The sequence below is a fragment of the Falco peregrinus genome, chromosome 1, assembly GCF_023634155.1.
Source record: "Falco peregrinus isolate bFalPer1 chromosome 1, bFalPer1.pri, whole genome shotgun sequence".
NCBI classification, from domain to species: Eukaryota; Metazoa; Chordata; class Aves; order Falconiformes; family Falconidae; genus Falco; species Falco peregrinus.
The window spans coordinates 103,680,474-103,699,961 of NC_073721.1; the positions used below are offsets into that span (position 1 = coordinate 103,680,474).

The following is a 19,488-nucleotide window of genomic DNA, read 5'->3' on the forward strand; positions in this document are numbered from 1 at the left end:
GGAATATCTGTCTTTCAAAAAAAGAAGTTAAAGATAAGGAGAACTTGGTCTTTCACCATGCTGAATTGAACTGACAGGTAGTTATCTACAGAAGATACTGGAAATGTGGGTGAGGTTTTTTCTTTGGACAGGAAAGGTCTGGAGGAGATTTGTAAGGTGTTACCTACTGATGGCAGTATATAATCTGTTTGCAGACAGCGTTATGCAGACTGGGCGAGGCGAGGTAGGAGGAACAAGGACATGGTCCTTTGAAACTCTGAGAAGGCTGGGAGGTGGAAATCTTACTGAGGGAGCAGTCAGAAAGGTGGGAAAGAGTCAGGGCCTGGCAGCACAGACTTCTGCAGGAGCAGCTGGTTTGGCTTACAGCACAGAGCAGCCTGTTGGCACATGAACCCAGCCCCTTTTCAATGAAACTGAGCAAAAACCTGCTGCAGCCACTCATGGGCATTGGGACCAGTTGAGCAGACTGGTGCTACCCCAAAGCACCTGCATCAGGTGTGGAACAGACAGGGGACCCTTGGTGCTGTGCTGGCATCACCATGAGCATGGCTTGGGGGCAGGAGCAGGACAAGTACATCGGGGTGGGGATGGAAACCGGGTACAAGAGGTGGGAGCTGAACTGCTGAGGGTGTAAACCCAAACGCAGGAGGGAGTGCACCAGCACTTCTGAATGCACTGGCTGACCATCGGCCAGGACTTGCAGAGGGATGAGGAGGCGAAGCTGGAGAGCCACCCCTGTGGAAGTCAGCGGTGAGGGCTAAGAGCCGCCACTGAGGTGAAAGGAGGGGAAAGGCTCAGCGACGGCGGGTTCAGGAGTGGAGAGGAACCTACTCTGCTGAAGACCTCTGGGGGAGAGCCCGCCATGTTTGGTGTCTCCATAGCAACTGGCAGGCGGGCGCCGCCATCTTGTTTACTATCACCATAGCAACGAGCCCGCCCGGGCCGGAGGCGCCATCTTGTTTGGTGTCTCCACAGCAACGAGAGCGGCCGGGCCGGAGCCATGGCGGGCAGGGGGCGGTTGGAGGAGCTGGAGCTCAGCGCCGAGGAGACGGAGCGGCTCCAGCGGGCTTTCCGCGACAAGCAGTTCCAGGCGCTGTTCGCCGAGTACGCGGCGGAGCTAGCCGACCCGGAGCAGCGCCGGCTGTACGAGGAGGAGGTGGCGGCCCTGGAGCGGGAGCGCGGCATGGAGGTGCGCTTCGTCCACCCCGAGGCAGGCTACGTGCTGCGCACCAGCCAGGCCGGCTCCCGCCGCTGCTACCTCAACGTCTGCAGCAACCCGCACGTCGGGGCGCCGCAGGCCCGCGCCGAGCCCGGCGGCCATCGCTGGGCCCTTCCCTACAGCCTGGCCCCGGGCCGTGAGGAGCTGGACCGCGGCGGCCGCCGCCGCCTGGTCTACGACGTGGTTTTCCACCCGGCGGCCCTCCGCCTGGCCGCCCGCAGCGCCCGGTTCCGCCGCCTGCTCAGCGACACGGCGCTGGAGGCCGTGGAGCGCCACTGCGCCGTGCAGCTCGACCGCGCCAACGCCGCCGTCCTCCGCGGCACCAAGTACAAGGGCGTCCCGCAAGCGCCCGTCATCCGCACCCCGCTGCCCGGCGCCGCCCCGCCGCCCGCCGCCGCCGACTCCCCGCTGCCGCCCTTCCCCCTCCCGCCGCCCGCCGCCCCGCCGCCGCCCGCCACCGCCCCGCCGGCGGCCCAGCCCCCCGGCCCCACCGCGCCGCGCTGGAGCATCCGCCACCGCTCCTACGTGGACCTGCAGGACTACCGCTGCTGCCGGGACTCGGCGCCCAGCCCCGTGCCGCGGGAGCTGGTGGTGACGGTGGAGCTGCCGCTGCTGCGCTCGGCCGCCCAGGCCACGCTGGAGATCCGCGGCCGGGAGCTGCGCCTCGACTCGCAGCGTCCCGCCTACCGCCTGCGCCTCCGCCTCCCCTACGACGTGGACGAGAGCGGCGGGCGGGCCACCTTCAACAGGGCCCAGCGGCAGCTGCTGGTCACGCTGCCCGTGCTGCCGCCACCCGCCCCGCAGGAGCCGCCAGGCCCGGCCGCCGAGCGGCTGGAGGAGGCCGAGCCCGGGGCGGAGGCGCTGGGCCAGCCGTCGGCGGCAAAGGCGGGCGGCGCGGCGGCCTCTCCCGCGGGCCCCGGCGACGGGCAGCCCGCCGAGCCACCCGCGGGCCCCGACCCAACGCCGCCCCGCTCCGGCGCCGCCTTCCCCGCCGCGGGTGCCGGCCTCGGCGGGGCCGCCCCTCCGTGCCCTCCCGAGGGCCCGGCCCCGCAGGCCGCAGAGGGCAGCCCCGGCGAGATGGCTCTTCCCCGGGGCGCCGGCAGCCTCGAGGCCGCCGTGTGCCCTCCCTTCCAGTGCAGGCAGGATGAGGCCTCCCTCACGCTGCTCCTGCATGTGCCTGGCATCCAGCCCCAGAGCCTCAGCGGGGACGTGGGCCCGAACCACTACAGCCTCTGCTTCTCAAGTGACAGTGGTGCCTATGCCCTCTTCTTACAGTTTCCTCCCTCAAACAGGCTGGCATCCCCCGAGACCAGCGTTAGCGTGTCTGCCCACAATGCTGCCATTGGGCTCGCCAAGGCCCCCGGCAGCACCGGGCCCTGGGAGAAGTTCTGCTTCGGCCTTGACACCTCCGCTCTGCAGGTAATGGCTTCAGAATGGCAGGGTTTGATGCATCACGATCCCCAGAGCACGACCGCTTTGCTGCGGTGTGCGACTTCTCTTTGGATTTGTCTGTGAACTGTGTCTCAGGGAGGTGTTAGGTGAATGGTTTGAGTTCAGAAGAAGCTGGTAGTGACGGAAACTGCCTTTCTGACAGAGCTGTTACCGGATGTAAGTGGAATGACCTAATTAGTGCTGGTCTTGTACCAGCAGTACAAAGGTCACATCACAAAGCTGACATCTTTGTCCTTGGAATTGAAGTGACTTCTGCCTCCTGTGCTGATTTTTTTTTTTCTAAGGGAAATTTTGATGATGAGTGAAAACAAAGCCTGCCCAATGTCCTTAGCGTTGGCTTTTAAAGCTGGGTAAATTGCTCATGCAGACTATTCACGCGAAGAAAGGAGATGTTTATAATACACCAGCTGTAAACACACATGTGTACAGCATCACGAAATGCAGCCATGTGAGGGGAGTGTAGCTGTGTGGCTGTTAAAGGCCAGAGTTCCCATCTACAGCCGCAGGAACACTCATTAGTTCAAGAGCAGTACAGCAAACAGCAGCTGTGAACTGCTGTCAATTGCTGTTTTGCTGGGCTAGTTCTTCATCTTCTTTCCAGTCTGAATATGAGCCTAGTTTAGATGTTTTATTATTTTATGGGTTGTTAGGTAGCAATGTTCCCTGTGGCAGGAGGCAGTTGGCACGCTTGCTGCATCTGGCTGACAGTGCCTGTGGAGAAGTGGCAGTGTCCCTGCAAAGGGATGCTCACTTTGCGCCACTTGCTGTCAAGGAGCATCCACACAAGTTTTGTGGAGAACTAATGTTATTCTGTAAGCTCAGAGTTTCAAACAACTTATCATGAGCAGGGATTAAGACTGAACAATTCTTGTGTAACCTTTCAGCCTTGTGATTTGGAGTTTGTCTTCTATTTTAGAGCAATAAAATCCTTTGCGGTTTGGATTGTGTACCATGGGAGTGCAAGTCCAGAAAACTGGCAGGCTTAAAGTATATCCACCAGGATGGTGGCTTGGAGTATCTTAATTGCTCCATCCCTACAAATAGAAAATACTGAGTGCTTCTGAAAGAGATCCAATTAGTATATGTGCAGCTGAATCTTCACATTTTATTTCCCATTTAGCAGGCTGCATACCTTTTCTTTAACAGCAACTTCTTTGAAGGAGGAGCTGATCATTTTGGGTAAGTATCAAAGATGATGAGTTTATTGAGAACCACTTATGCTGAACTGTTGGCAGTGCATTTCCTTTGCTTTTACTGGAGTGGGAGCCTGCAAGTCTGTGCACATGGGGCCGTGAAACATTTGGCATTACTGTTAACTGGTGTGATCAAGTACTAGGTGCTGATGCGATGTCAAATAAGCTGTTGAGCAAACTATCACCCCTTTTCTGTATAGATACTAAAGTCGTGGGGTAGAAACTACAGGCATTTTAGCCGCTTTTCCAGATAGTCTGAATATCTTTCATCATGTGCTGTGTGTGGTGTGTCCATCTGTGTGCTTCCTTGTTATTTTACGGCATGCAGGCCTAAAAGCAGTTTTTAAGGGAAGCTTTCTGTGACTCCGTGTGGGGATGTAGCTGAGAATTGTCTGGGAACAGGAAGTTCTGCTGCATTATCTCTTTAGTACTGTGATTGACAGATGTTTCTGCATGCTTTGATCTCAGTCTAATGACTGAAAGTGTTTGGTATTGCATTCATTATTATGAGTGGGGGAACATCTTTTGATTGAAAGTTGTTAAAAGGCCATCCAGTAACGAGATTTTGGTCAGTATTACCATTTTGTGAGTTAAAGAAACATTTATGCTGAATTTATTATATATTGCAAAATATTTTGGGTGGAGTAGCAGGAGGTGGAGACTGGGCATTAGTCACAGGCTTCCCAGCCATTCATTCATGTAGCAGACTAAAAAAGATTGATTTTTTCTGGCATGCAGTCCTTTTGGATACCGGGCCTGCAGATTGAAGCAGCTGAAATAATCTGAAGTAATTTGTTCTGTTTGCCTTTTTTAGCTGTGCTGTTTCCCAAAAGTGCCTGTGCCAGTGCCAATAGCTGCATTCACTCAGAGTGAAGTGAGAAAAATTAATATTTAATTAGAGCTACTATTACATGCTGTCTTCTGTCCATTAACTATTTGCTTGTGGTAGCTTCTCTTCTACTTACGTTGATTTCTTCAATTTGTCTGCTGTCATCTCTGGTGGTTTTCTACTTTGAATCTCTTTCCATAAATTAGAGTTATGGTTCTTGCATTGAGATCTGCAATGAGTTGCATCAGTCATAGCAGAGTGTTTTAGGAACGCACGCGGTATCAGCACCCTGTTTAATCACTTCAGGGAGCTTTTGGTGGCCTAGGTGAGTAGGAGTTTTGTCCTGCATCTCCCAGTCACGCTGGTGTCTGCTTGTTTGTACTCTCTTCTCCCACAGTAGTGTTGCCAGAGGATAATGCACAGCGAAAGAGGAGGCCAGTGTTCTTTACAGCTATGAAATTCCTACTCCACTGTCTTCTGGGAAGTTGCTTCTTTCTGGAGACTAAGGGTTTCTGTGTTTTTTCATGGAACAGATTCCTTGCTGGGTTAGTTACTTCAGAAATCTGCCCAACTCAGCGAGAGCTCGTGTCCCAGTGGCTGTTAAGAGTACCCTGTTAGGCTGCCTGTGCAATTATCTCCCGTTAAGCTGCCAAACAGCCAGGAAAATGTGACGGTAATTGTTCACCACATAAGCAGAATGCATCTCGTCAGCAGCCTCGTCCCTGGACTATGATGTAGCTCAGTGCATAATCGCTTGATTTTGATTGCCTGTGCACCTCTGCCCAGATCAACACGTGCAGTAACAGTGCCGGTAATTGCACAGCCCTGCCTTGTATGCCTGTGATGTTCCTGTTAGTGCACCGGCCTCTTTTCTTGTTGGGAATTGGTTTGATCCAGATACTGGTAGAAGAATGAGTTGAGCTTGTCCTTAGGATGCCATTCTTGAAACAGAATTTCAAGGACTGGTTTTGCTTTTGTAGTCAGATATGTTTGAATCCCTGTGCTGAAAGGCGATATATTTAGAGCTCCGTTTCCATAGATGCTGAGCAGTCTGAATTCCCACCCCAGCAAGTGCTTATTTTCAGCAAGTCTTTGCAGTGCAACAGTTCTCCCTGGACTTTAACTGTGTCATTGCAAGTGTTCCCTCCTTTGATAGCTGTTGATGTTGCTTTGGTTTTACTGCTTTCCCGTACAATAGATAGTCGGCTCTCTGCTGACCGAGCTCTAACTTCTTATCAGCGGTTGCAGCCATTGCTTCTCTCTCTCTCTGAGTAGTTTCGCTCCTTGGCTAAACCATAATGTCCACATGCTTGTTACATCCTGTAAAAAGAAAGATTCCGTAAGTTTGGACTTCATGGACTGGGGTTATGTGTTTCAGGAGTTCAAAAATTATCTTTTGTCAGCGGCTTTGTGCTCCATCACTGTGCCAGAGACCACACAGCGTTGGTCTTTCTGCAGGGCTTCCTCCAGGCCCTGTTTTTCCAGGGGAATAGAGACTCATGACCTGAGGAGTTGCCCAGCTGCCCTGTTGCCAGAGTCACCATCTGCTTTTTTCCTCGAAGGACCAGCTGTGGACGGTGCTCCCTCCGTTACTCTTTATTAGTGGATGAACTGCAATACCTTCTACATCTCTTGCTCCCATTTGTTCAGATCCTGAGAGCTCAGGCCTAGGAAACTCCTGCCTCAGAGAGTTCGCCTTCTTTTTAAGACAACAGAGCTTGAGGAGTAAATGATGAAAAAAGAATGGTTGATAGTTAAATAACCATTAATAAAATTTGTAAGCCTGCCAGGCAAGGTTTCTGAGAACAGCTTGTCCCAGAACGTCCTGGTGTACAGCAGAGCTGGAGTTGGGCAATTACAGAAATCATGCCTTTGTAAAGCACTGTCTTTTAATGTTTGGTCTCCTGGGGTTAAATGCTCAATACTTAGAAACAAAGCCTGGTGTTCTGGTGGGTGTATCTGAATTACTGCAACTTGGAGGCTCAGTTATACTAGCATGTGAAACAGATAATTAATTCTGCCTGCAGTTTTTGGGTCATGTGTGCTCATTTTCATGTGATTAGAAAAAGTTGGGTTAAAGTATAATTCCCTTTCATGCTGATCAACACCCTTCCTGACCTGCTTGATGGACTGAAATGAGTTTGTTCAGAGGATGTGTGCTCACTCTCCTGGTCAGTGCTTCCCTTTTGTAATAAAAGCCCATGTTCTGTTATGGAGAATATTAAGATTTAACTCACGTAAACCCCCTCCCTGGGCTCCAGAGAACAGCAGGGAGAAAAGTTTTCTCTGCTTTACTATGCATTGAGATTGTGGCTTTTTAATATTTACAGTATGAAAAATATACTGAACATTCCTGATTAGTTCATGGTTTGAACTAAGCATGAGTTATGCTGTTTGTGAGGCTTACTTAACGTACATGTCTGAAAGGGAATTGCATAGTGATATGAGAGCTTTCTTTAACTTCTGTGTGAATGTTGATGCTTTCGTGGAGAATGTCTTAGATGGGTGTGTTACTGAGCATGGAATAAAGAGATGTGATTTTTCTGCTGGTACAGCCACCAGCGCCTTGTGAAGGAGATCTTTTTGAAGCCTTTGCTGTTTTTTCCTTTGAGAAGCAGTTGGTAAATAACATGGAAGCCCCATGACCTCTGCTCACACCTACCTACTGTCATGGGTTGTTTTCTAATCCCTGGGCTTCTGTCTTCTGCTTTGGCAACAGGTATGCAGTGGCGCAGCTCCTCCAAGACAAATAGCCGCTATGACCTGTTTACACAAAAAACCCCATGGGAATAATATTACTTTTGGTTGCCTTTACAACAGAGGGACTGTCAGTCTTAGAAACTAATCTTCTGTTATCTCATCAAGTATGGTATTTGTCTTGTATGTGCTGTCAGATCTGTTGTGCCCAGGCAGATCCCCTGCTCTCCAGCTGTGCTGGACATGAGCCTGGCATGGGGCTGCCAAGAGGCCACGTATTCCCTGGAAAAGAAGTCATCAACATGCGGCTGCAGGCAGCAGAGCTATGTTGCTCCCAGAACTGGGAGCATGTGGAAAAGGCTGTGGGCTAGACGTGATCCCGTGGCCATGCTGGGGCTGTTCTTGTACACGGTCATCTCAGAATTAGGGCTCCTGTGGATAAATGTATTGCTTGGTTTGAGAGTCAACCAAGCATGAAACCTAGAGGGCCGTGTTGGCAGGTATAAGATACATCGATGTTTCAAGCCTAGGCCACCTTTCAGGGAGAAATTTGTACTGGAGAGCTGAATGGGTGCTGCAATATTCCCACAAGTCCCAACAGAGGTGCTGGATCTCAGCTGGCTGGGGCAGGCCAGCTGGCTGAACTGCTGCATCTAGGTTTCACCCTTGTTCCCAAGCTATTTTGAGTTGTGTTACATGCTTTCTTTGAAAATCAGGGTTATAATTTTCAATTCCAAGTTACTACAAAGAGTTAATTATGATAGGGGTCACTTCTTAGAAGATGATGCTAGAAACTAGGACTGTTGTGCTTAATCCTACAACAATTTATTTTTGGTTCAGTTAATTCTGTGCTCAGCGTTTCAGGACTCTTGGCAAGTTTTTGGGAGGTCAGAGCAGGACAGAAAAGGAGAACAGAACAAACTTATTGTTTGATTATACTTTTTTTTCCAAAGGAATCTCTTTCCCAAACTACATTAAGAAACGTAATTAGTTTGCTTCTGCTATAAACCAAACTGATTTCTGAATAGCCTTTAATTGGTAGATGCATTATGGGAATAACGTACTCACATAAAACAGTTATGTCAGGAAACATTATTAACCTACTGATTAAGCTCATGAAAGCTTCTTTTGAGCTGTTTAATCTTTGCAGTCACGAATACCATATAACGTATACCATATTTCACCCACCCCCAGTACAGGTACTTTCATTTGCCATAACTTTGAGCTTCAAATTCTTGTGTCGAGCTGGTTTGCAGTGGGACCCTCCAAACCGAGAGGCCAGGAGGTCCATAGATCCAAGTCCCTTTTCGTATTGGCATGAGCCTCTCATTACAGAAGACATGAATAATTTAAGCCTGAAATCTGTCCCGCTTTTAAAACTGTTGCAGCCTGCATGGGAGGTAACTCTGGATGGTAACTGGCTGCGGGTTTGAATAAAATAATGCAGAACAAACTATGTGAGTGCCTAAGGGCAACAGTGGGGGGACTGGCTTTGTGCTGTGTCTGCCGGTGTTGCAGCCGCTGCTGCTATGCACTCTCAGTGCTGTGCAATATGAGGACAATTTCAAATGATGAAGTGTTCTAGAAACCAGAGTCATTCCTGCTAACGTTTATGTTAATTTGGTCTCAGTTTAGTCACAGGGAAAAACGAATGTGTACCAAACAGCAGATGACAGTATGTGCAGGGAAAAACAAATGTAATTCTAAGTTGCTAAGAGAGTGTCATAAATATCAGAAAATAAACAGTTTAAACTGAAGAATTATTTTACAGGGTCATTGAAATCATCTGCAGGTGGTTGTCCTTTGCTGCTCTTCCAAGCCAGAGCAAACAGGCTTTAAAATAAATTCCTGAATCATTTTTTTCAAGGTCTGTGCTTTGATAACATCTGCAGTAATATAAGTGCCTCAGTGTATACTCACAGTGAATGCAAAGTCTGAATTACAGTCACTGGCTGTCTGAACAGGCTAATGATAATCATTATATTGATAACAAACAGCATTGCTTGCGCGTACAGCATGAAGTACCATGATTTATGGCAGACCACTGGGTAGTGCTGTGATAAAATTTTAAATACTTATTTGAAATGTAAGTGTAGTGCTCTGGGAATACGGTGTTGAGCTGGTATGAAACCTGGTAAAATTGGTTTATAGTAATTAGTCAAAATGATAGGAACATTGTCACAAGCAGTTACTTTTTATCCTTGTGTACTGATTAATAGACATTCCATTCAGTTTTTCTTTTTTAACAGCATTTTCTGTGAAGAAAACAAATAATTTTGCTTTTAATCAGGGAGAAAACCTTCAGAAAGATTTATTGGGTTTGTTGCCAAAGGGTGAAGTCGTATTTGGGATGAGGATGAACAACCGTCACTTCTGTAGCCATGGTTCACGGGCAGCACGGGCACTCTCTGTACGGATTTTTCTACCTTGTGTTTACTTGTAAGGGTCCTCCCGGTCTTCTTCATTGCATCTCTACTTTGGTGGGTGTAAATGGTCTCCTGCTATTTCAGAAATGCTTCTGTGAAACCATTCCCGTATTTCATGGGGTGCTAGGTGCTGAGCCCTGTGGCAGAACACTCCCTTTGCTGCTGCAGCTCTTTTTCCACAGCACTGACTTCAGAGGCAACACATCTGCAGAGTCTGCAAGCGACCCTGTAGTTAAAGTTGCTTCAGATAAAGCGATCTAAGGATGTGATTTGCTATATTTTGACATAACAAAGCTTTTCATTACCTGTTGGCTTTTCAAGCATCTCCTGATTTTTGTACCTGGGATTTCTTCTTATTGTTACGCTGCTTACAGACATGAGTGAGGTCAGGCACCAACTTTGTTAAGAGCACAAACGCACAGTAAGACAGTCTTTTCACAAAAGGCTTATGGTCTCACTAGACAAGACAAATGCAGGCTCAGAGGGGGGGAAAAAGATTGTTTTCCCCATTTTAGATAGGAAAAATGGAGGCAAAGAGATTTGCTCACAGTCATAGCAGTTTGGGAGAAAGCAGAGAACTGAAGCAAGATTGCTGAGACCCAAACCCCATGGTGATTCTTTTCCCAAAGGGGTGTTGGGATGTGGAGATTTTGTAGCAGAGATTTTGGAAGAAAAACAGTAACAAACTGCTCTCTCTTGCTCTCTCTCTCTCTCTCTCTCAATAAATAAATAAATAAATAAATAAAACTGAACTCAAACTGTGAGTGTCCAGCTATTAGGAAAGAGTTCTTGCTCTTAAAATGAAAACATGGAGTGCAAAGGAGTGGAGGTGTCATCTAAAGGTGAATTATGGGCAGGTGACTTCGGTTTCTGAGCTGGGTGTGGAGAGTCGCGCTGGAGCAGAGGGTGCTTTGCTGCTCCTCCCTTTAAAGCCAAGGCACGATACCAGGACAGGCTGCACTGCCGTTGCGCTCGGCAGTGTGCCGAAAACCCCACAGAAGGGAAGCCAAGCTGTTCTGTCTGTGATGCATGGGCAAACCGATCCTTGGTGGAGATGGAAATGTATCTCCTGGGCTGCCCAAGGCCTTGCCAGCGATCTAGTTCATGACCTTGTGGGAGTTTTGGTGCTGCACAGATTTTTGTGTCTGTACTCCCTGCCTTGTTTCTTTACTGTGACACCTCCTCTTGAACTTTGCAGAATATTTCTATAAGCCTAAAGCACTGGCAGGGTCCCTCTCTGGCAGGCAAGACGATGGAATAAGTACTTTAGGATTTCTATTTAAAAAATATGCAAGAAGTAGGTATGTTACTAGAGGGTTTTCTGTCAGGGCAACCCTGCTGTCGTTTAATCTTTCCACAAATTGTCTCAGCATCCAATGTTGGATGTTTGCCTGGATTGTAGTCTTTCTGGATAGAAAACTAATTCAATCCTCTGGTGCTGAAAACCAGCAATAGGTATTTTACGACTTTCCATATTGTGATTTCTAATTTAAATAGTGAAAAAATGGGATGCTGTTTTATTTTTCCCATACAGAATGTTTTTTTTCCCAAGATGACAGTTAGATTTTGTACCTTAAACACGTGTGGCATCTGGCTGTGCATAAGGCTACATCCACAGGGGGCCAAAAATGTGCAGAAATGCCTTTTTGTGCCCTAGTCCACAAGATGTCAGTGATAATGGAATTTAATTTTCATTGGGATGACAAGAGAGTAGAACTGGACCGAGAAATTTAAAAGTACGACTCAAAGTAAAAGGTTTGCAACTTTTCCCTGCTATTTCCAATTAAATGGTTTGTTGTTAAACAGGAAAGGTAATTGACAGAATATGAGAATAGTCCTCTAGGTTAGATCACTTTTATTGTGCCAACATCTGTCCTGTCTCGCAGCCTACAGCAGATGATTTAGGAAGAATATGAGGACAGGGGAAGCTCTCCAGTTCTTATGAAACAGCCCTTCCAGGACATATTTTAGCACCTTTAATTACCTGTACCTGATTTAAATCTTTAAACCTGTAGTAACATGTTTCACATTGTTTGTGAACTGCGTATTAACAGCCTCAAAACATGTCCCAGACTGTTGTTTCTGTGTACCTCCCTGTTTCTTCCAACTGGTGTTTATGCTTGCCTAAACGGAGACCTGAGAAGCCTCCATAGATAGATGTGTAACGGATCTAGCCATGCATGTTTCATAGCTTGTGCTTTAGAAGGTCTGATCTTGAAGGCTGAGGGTTCAAAGATCCCGCAGTGACTGTCCAAGGAGGTGTTTGCATTTTCCTGAAGTAAGACACTGAAACATCCATAAAAGCATAATGTCTTCCTGATGTTAAGGCAGGCGAGGGCAGTGGAACAGTGTTGGTCCAAATCATTCCTCACAGGGAGACTAAATCTATATATTAGTCACGTTATCGAAAGAGACAAGACATATGTTTCTTTTATCTTTGTGTATGATGCCAATCCATACTTTAAATCAAAACCAGCTATGCACTGGTCTTCAATTAATTTCACCTTGTTACTTCTAAATGTCTGACTTAGAATTTCTCTACCGAGATATGAGTGTGCTGTGAAGCTTGTGTTGTGAATTGGGGTCCTGGCATTGTTTGGAGTGAGTTTCTTGCTCTGATATCACTGTAGTATGGGAAGAACGTAACCTGCTCTTTCTTTTCTTTAGGAGAGATTGTTTGTCAGTGAAGAAAACGTTGATGAATTTCTAGGCACTGTTTTATGCCCTTCCTTTTGCTCCCAATCAGCGCTGGAAAGTCAGCCATTAATTGAAGTGCTTGATGTTACTGAGGACAGAATTCAAATCAGGTTGAAGGTAAGGATCTCCCTGGCAGTGGTACATATTGCTGACTGATTTGTGTACTTCAGCAAGATCATATCAAATCTGACTGAAACATTCCTGTTTTGTCTTGATATAGCAGGGAAGACCCTGGAGTAGGGTGTATTTGCAAGTGTAAATGTCAGTTTTTAGAAGCATAGGTTCACGTTTGTGCCGTTTAATGTGATCAAGGGATTGAAACCTCCCGTATTTAATTTGGGAGATGGAGAACTGCAATACAGTCATTAAAGACAGAGCTTTCTCCTTGCAGCAATACAGCATGGCTTGCACATGCTAAATTTCTCACTGGTATTACAGTAAAAGAATGACTAAGTAACTGGCTTGTAGCCCTCCTTCAAAGGGACCCCAAGTGCTTCCAGGTCAGAGCTGATGACAACATGCTGCAAACAAATCATGGAAGATGTCATCAGAATAAAACCCAGAATGTTCTTAAAATGGAAATAAAGAGGTAAATAATCCACGTCCTTCAAATGCCCAAGAGTTTGGGCTCATGTACTGAGCCCATGGTTAAAGAATGCCAGCTTCTGCACAGACACCTTTCTGGATGAAAAAGAAGTGAACTTACCCCAGGGACCTGAGGCCAGGAGGGGAGTGGAGAGGCAGAGAACCTGGCTGCTGGGGACGTGGAACGGAAAGGGCTCTTTAAGATGGACAGAGGGTGCTTGGTCACGGCCACTGCTTCGTGCTGTCTGCCATGTAGCACAGGTGGGAAAACCGTGAGGATTTTGACTCTGAAGAACCAGGTCTCATTATCTTTATGCGGTCCAAATGTTTGAATATGTGGTGGTTTCCTGTTTAGATAATTAAATATGGGACTATTCACTGTAAAAGCTGGTCTCAATTTCACTCTTTGTAATGCATGAGGCCTCATTCAGGCTACCCTTCTTTCTCAGTCACCCTGACTATATAAAGGATGCAAGGTAGTCTGTTTCTGAAGTCTGCCGCAGGATTAAAACAACCTCCCTTTGCAAAAGAGGAGATGGAGAGAAAAAGAAAACAAAATATTAGTTTTGTAAAGAGGAAAATGTGAAGGCAAAACCCCCACAATCAACTGGTATTTCTTGGTAGACACTGTATCAGAAATTCATTTAAAACTTTTCGTAAAGGAATGATAATGTGCAGGGACAATTAGATTAGTTCTCTGGCCATGAACTGGAGACTGCAGATATAGTTAATGTGCAGATGGCTTCTTGGAAAGCAAGTTCAGACAAAGCATGCAACCTCTGGAACTAAGCTGGAGGACTGAGGAGTTTACCCTAAAGATAGTGGCTACAGCATTATTTGACAGGCTTAACTTTTGTAGCTAGTGTGGATTGTACATTAAAGTTTAAAATTCAAATTGTTAGAGAGCAGATGGTTTGGTATCTAAGAAAGGGAAGCTGAGGTATCTTAGATCATCACACTTTCATGTGGGAGAATCATCCAGAGCTGGGGAGGACTTACTAGTGTTTCTTTCGTTTCTTGCTGGAGTGAGCAGTGGCTTTGGGGTCAGAGGGGGCTGGGTGTGTGAGAGAGTGTTGAATTGATGAATCCAGCTGCTCCTGGACAGATGTCTGCCTGATCCTGCCTGCCCACTGAGAGGGATGTATGAGTTACCAACTGTTTTTTGCTAAAACTGTCAACAGCTGATGGTGAAATTGGCTAACTGCTATTTAGGCAGCACCGGGTCTCTCGGTTCACACTCTCCCGAGGCAAACCGCAGCAATCACTGGATTAATTTACTCGGTCTGATTGAGAAAGACAGCTTGCTTACCAGTTACCCCTTTCACATAAGGCAGGACAGTAATTTCCCTAATTGTGAGGTTAAAACACACTTCTTGCCACGAAAAGTTTAGATCCCTTCCCTGATTCTGTGGCCCGAGATGTTGAAAACAGCCTGGGTGTGGTGGCTCTCCAGCCTTCCCCGCTGTTAATTGCGCTGGAGGCTGTGGCCAGTTGGCAGCCTCCCAGCAGCATTTCCTATCGCAGAGGAAACCCTCGGGAGGCAAACGGCCTCCCTGCCACTCATTCCCACGTGCGGTACAAAAATCAGGAAAACCTCAGCACCGTACTGGCTTGGCTTTCTGGAAGTCGACTTTGGAGAAACAAGTGTCTTGGCTTGTCTTTACAGCAGTTTTGTGTGTCCAGTCTGTTCCAATTAAAAAACAATTAATTTATTTTCTTGACAGCCGCAGGAAGCAGTCCCTTCTGAATGTGATGGAAAAGAAGAAATGCTTAACAGCTCAGGAGGAGATCTCGCTGAAAAGACAAACAGCGAGTACCCTCAAACAAAGGCAGAAACAAACTGTACTGCAGCTGACACAGTCGAAGGAGAACGTGGTACAGAAACCAACAAAACTTCCACATCTTTTGCAACAGCTGAAACAATAGGAAAAGTAGGTTGTAGTTCACACCATTGTTTGCAGCATGAACTTTCTGACACCAGTTCAGCAATTCCCAGTGAATCTAGGATAAAGGAACCAGATTTAGAAAGTGCTGTCATAGTAGGAGAAACGGCGGTGGCCGCAGACTCTGAAAAACAAGCAGGCCTTCTGCTGGGGGGGCAGGCAAAAGCGGAAGGGGGCGAAGGGGCTGCGCCCACAGGGCTGGCGCGGGGGAACCAGCACAGCTCAAACAGCAGACCAGTCTCCCCGCTCCTGCGAGAAGTGAACACACAGGATGGGAGCGTGCACATTGTTAGGGATCACGTAACATGCTGCCCAGTCGTGTTTCAGAACCCTTTGCTGTATGAGTTGGACTAGTTTAATTATTGTAGGATTTCCTTCTGTTGTTTGATACTTACTGCAACTTCCACAAGCTGGTTTGACTTCAGGGCTAAGAGTAGGACAACGGGTTCCTACTGAAACCGTTTTGTTTACATGTCAATGTAGAATACTTACAATAATTCTATAAATCTAATACTTTTTCTTGTTAGTTTTTGAAGTTAATAGGTCTGAGTTTTCTCATCACATGTATGGGCCGAAATAGTTTTACTGACAAGGAGGATGCAGTTGAAGGTGAATCTGAGCTTGTGGAAGAAAATGCATCTTTATTGTTTACATTACTTTCTTGGTCTCTTGCTACATTACAGGGAGTGTTTCTATATACCCTCCTTCTAACGGCTTCCTCAGGAACTGCTGGTTTTAGTCCACCTAGAAATAAGCATTATTCATCATGTTTTCAAACCTTTCATTTGGGGTAACTGCAGGATTAGACTTGCAGTGATTTTTAGCAATCAAATGAAATTTCTAATTACACAGAGAAGTTCTAATTAGTTTCTTAGAAATAGTCAACATTCATGCCATGTATTCCATCCTAGTACGTTATTTAGATCTGCAGCACCCAGACAGACCCCAGTCCGTCAACTGAACACATTTGATTGCACAACAAAAACACCCTCTCTGTTGTACGGCTGCTATGTGTATATGCAATTTGTAAAATGGATTGACTTCATCCAGATCGGATTTACTTTTTGAAAAGTTCCCCACAAGCCGCAGTGTGCTGTTCCCTGTATTGCTCTCAAGTGTGATAACCAAAAGAGCCTATTAATAAACTTTCGGTTCCCTTTCTCACTGCTTCCAAAATAACTTATGTTTTCTTTTGAGTTGTACAAGACACGAATGTGCTTTGACAAAAATTAAATTTGACTTGTTTCACAACTGCTCTGGAATTACTCTTTACATTTCTCTGTGGAATGCGAGTGCTTGCAGAGGGGCGGGGGTGTACATGGTGCAAGTTTTACTTTTGTAAGTTCAGCGGAAGCCACAGCTGCCAAAAGCATCTGCCTGACCCTCTACGGCAGCGCAGCTGCAGGGGGTAAGTGGTTTCCTGGGCTTTTTACCCTGATCAGCTCCGTCGCAGTCGTGCAACTCCTGGTGGGAGGTGTCGAAGGGCTGAGGCACAGGCACGGCTTCTTCAGCATCAGCCCTGGCTTTGTGAAGCTGTGGAAACGGAGCAAGTACCAAAGCTGGTACAAAATCACAGTAGTTAAATTACCCCTGGAAAAAACCAGAGCATCTTATCACGGTCAAAATAAACATCTGCATACTACTTAAGAGTATTTCACAAAACTTGGCGCTCTCTCAAAGTAACATTTAACTGATGTATTCACAACCCATAAAGTAGGTGACAAACGGTGGTAAAAGGAAAGCCTTGTTACATGCCCTTCCATTCATAACCAACTGTTGTAGCCAGAGTCCTAAGAGCACCAACCCTATTTTCCTCTAATTAAAAAAAATGAAACTTTTAGGTTTTATTCCCCCCCCCCCAAATCTCTTGGTATAAATCCACCTCTAAATATCGTAGGTCTGTCCCCTTAGCATAGCATTTTCTTTCTCAGTGTTGCAAAAAGCTGCTTCTGTGCTACTGCTACCACTTGTGCTTCAAAGTGGAGTGCCGTTAAAGCTGTTGTGCCATTAGACTTAAAACAGGCGTGGAAGTGCTGGATGTTAATGACCAGCTCTGCTCTCACCCGATCACAGCTTGCAGCGCCAGGTCAGCCTGTTTCCATTACACAGCAGTATTTTTTACTGGTCGCTTTACACAGCTGACGGATTTGAAAGCCAACTTTTTTTTTTTTTTTAATCCAAACAAAAGAGGTGTCGTGCCACACTTTGTTACTCTATTATGCCTCAATTAGTGAGTATCGTTAAAAATTTAATGAAGTTAAATGCAGACTACTAGAATGGGTGACGGCATGCGTTCAGCCCTCTGGATTAAAGCAAAGACACCCCCTCTCTGCCGCCCCCCTCCCCCCCAGGTCCTGACTTTCAAGCGACACAAGATGACATCATCTTTTTGGGAGAATCAAGAACTTCTCTGGTATTACAAAACAACTGAATTTTATTTCGGCAGAACTAAAAAAATCGTGTATTTATCTACATTGTAGTAAAAACAATGATTTTTTTTTTCCTTCATATATTCATCAACACATCGCAACCAACCAGGACGGGCATGAGGTGACCCAGGCAGGATGGCCAGTAGTGCCAGTGCCACTGGTGCAGGTGGCGTGCAAAGACTGGCTGACCACCCCCAGCATGGCGCCACGGGCACCAGCGCTCTGCCACGGCTGGGGGAAAACACCCCTCACCAGGGCAGCTATAAGCACCAGGAAAGATGCACTTACATACAAGTTTTCTCCTCCTCCTCCTCCCGGTGAATGCAGCAGCGGTCAGTTTTTGCGTAGGGGCTGTGACACTGCTCTGAGCGGCCTGGCAGCAGCAAGTAACCTGTTTCCAAAATGTGGTTGCCGAATATGAAAGATTACTATTTTGGGACACCTTTTACAAGAATGTTTATTCATATTAAAGCAGAAACCAACTCATAAATGCTTTTTATACACGTGTGTTGTCTGTAAAAGACAGTATGGAACAACTCAAAAAGAAAAAGGCTGCGAGAGCGATCCTCACTGAAGTCTGCGGTAACTTTTACAGAGTTCGTGGTCCCTAATGTCTCCCCACCCTCCGTTTTTCACATGAGGGGAAAGGGGTGCCATGGAGTACCTTTTACTGACACTCATCGTTTCGGGAAACAGGTACTGTTGGTTGCTGTTCAAGAGAGAGTCGATTTTGGCACTCTGGGTGGACGGTCTGCAGGATTTCTTGTGGTGCATGCCGCAGTCCCCCGTGTGAAAAATCCTGGGGATTTCGGGAACCAGCACCTTCCAGAACTTTGGAAGACATGAGACAGTCAAGTGCTGCAGAGTCCAGTCCCAGTTGTAGTCGTCATAGGTGCAGAAGGCGTCCGTGCACTCGATGAGCTTCTGGTAGGTGTCTCTACCGAAGGCCATGCCCATGTTGTGCTCGGTGGACTTCCACGTCTTCATCTCCACTTTGTCGGCACGGCCAGCGAAGCTGCCGCGGATGGGGCTGTAGGTACCCAGGGAAACGATCTGGCACTCGGGGCACTCCCGCTCGCGTAGGGCCCAGAGCTTCTTGAGGACGTGGTAGAAGTCGGGTGCCAGGTAGTGGTCCTCCTCCAAGAAGAGGACAGGCCCGGTGTGCTCCCGCAGCGCCCGCACCCGCTCCCAGACGAAGTGCAGCTTCCACCACCAGTGGTGCTTGGTCTGGGAGAAGCGGGCTTCGCGGTAGTGCCCGAAGGAGTCGGGGTACTCGGCGTTGATGCAGCCCAGGCGCAGGGCCGCCGCCTTGCCCACGTCGCGGGGGCAATCGCGGGGGTCGTGGCCGGGGAACTCGCGGGGGTAGAGCTGGATGCTGAAGGGGAAGAAGACCTGCAGGACGGGGCAGAAGTCCACGCGTGCCGCCAGCCGGTTCAGCTCCTCGGCCCACAGGTCGTGGCTCAGCACCAGCAGCACGTTCTCCACTCCCGCCGCCCGCCGCAGCGACTCCAGCAGCAGCCGCAGGTGCTCGGCTCGATCGTGCACCTGCACCACCAGCACCACGTCGGCGGCGGCGGCCCGCGCCGGGAAGCGCCCGGCGTTCCGCACCGGCTGGTCGAAGTTCAGCCGGTAAACGAGGGAGCGGTAGCTCAGCGTCCCGTTCTCGGCCAGCACCGGCGGCGCTGCAGACGCAGCCGAGGCGTTAGCAGCACCGGGCCGGCGCGGCGGCGGCTCGCTGACCCGCGGTGCTTCCCCGGTGGTACCGGTACCGCCCCGCTGCTGCTGCTGCTGCTGGTGCTGCTGCTGTTGCTGCTGCTGCTGCCGCCTCCGCCCGCCGCCGCCGCCGCTGCCCCACAGCGCCAGCGCGCAGACCGCCAGCGCCAGCGCCAGCAGCAACACCTTCCGCTTGTAGATCCGCAGCCGCATCCTTCCCGGCGGCGGCGGCCGCCGCTCCCCGCCACCCTCCCGCCGCCGCCGCCGCCGCCGCCGCCGCCGCTCCCGCAGGCAGCGCGCGCGCG

At 48.3% G+C, this 19,488-nt stretch overlaps 2 protein-coding genes across 2 annotated transcripts; one reads left to right on the forward strand and one right to left on the reverse strand.

Annotated features, from left to right (window-relative positions):
- Nucleotides 1–37: 37 nt before the first annotated feature.
- DNAAF2 (dynein axonemal assembly factor 2) lies at nucleotides 38–16,296 on the forward strand. The gene is made up of 3 exons (XM_055804287.1): nucleotides 38–2,638; nucleotides 12,484–12,630; nucleotides 14,823–16,296. Exons 1-3 carry the CDS (start codon nucleotides 1,001–1,003, stop codon nucleotides 15,393–15,395), a joined length of 2,358 nt encoding a protein of 785 aa, XP_055660262.1. The 5' UTR covers nucleotides 38–1,000; the 3' UTR covers nucleotides 15,396–16,296.
- A 1,613-nt stretch (nucleotides 16,297–17,909) lies between these two features.
- Nucleotides 17,910–19,453, reverse strand: MGAT2 (alpha-1,6-mannosyl-glycoprotein 2-beta-N-acetylglucosaminyltransferase). Its single transcript, XM_027778526.2, has one exon. It carries the CDS (start codon nucleotides 19,394–19,396, stop codon nucleotides 18,038–18,040), a length of 1,359 nt encoding a protein of 452 aa, XP_027634327.2. The 5' UTR covers nucleotides 19,397–19,453; the 3' UTR covers nucleotides 17,910–18,037.
- Nucleotides 19,454–19,488: the final 35 nt, after the last annotated feature.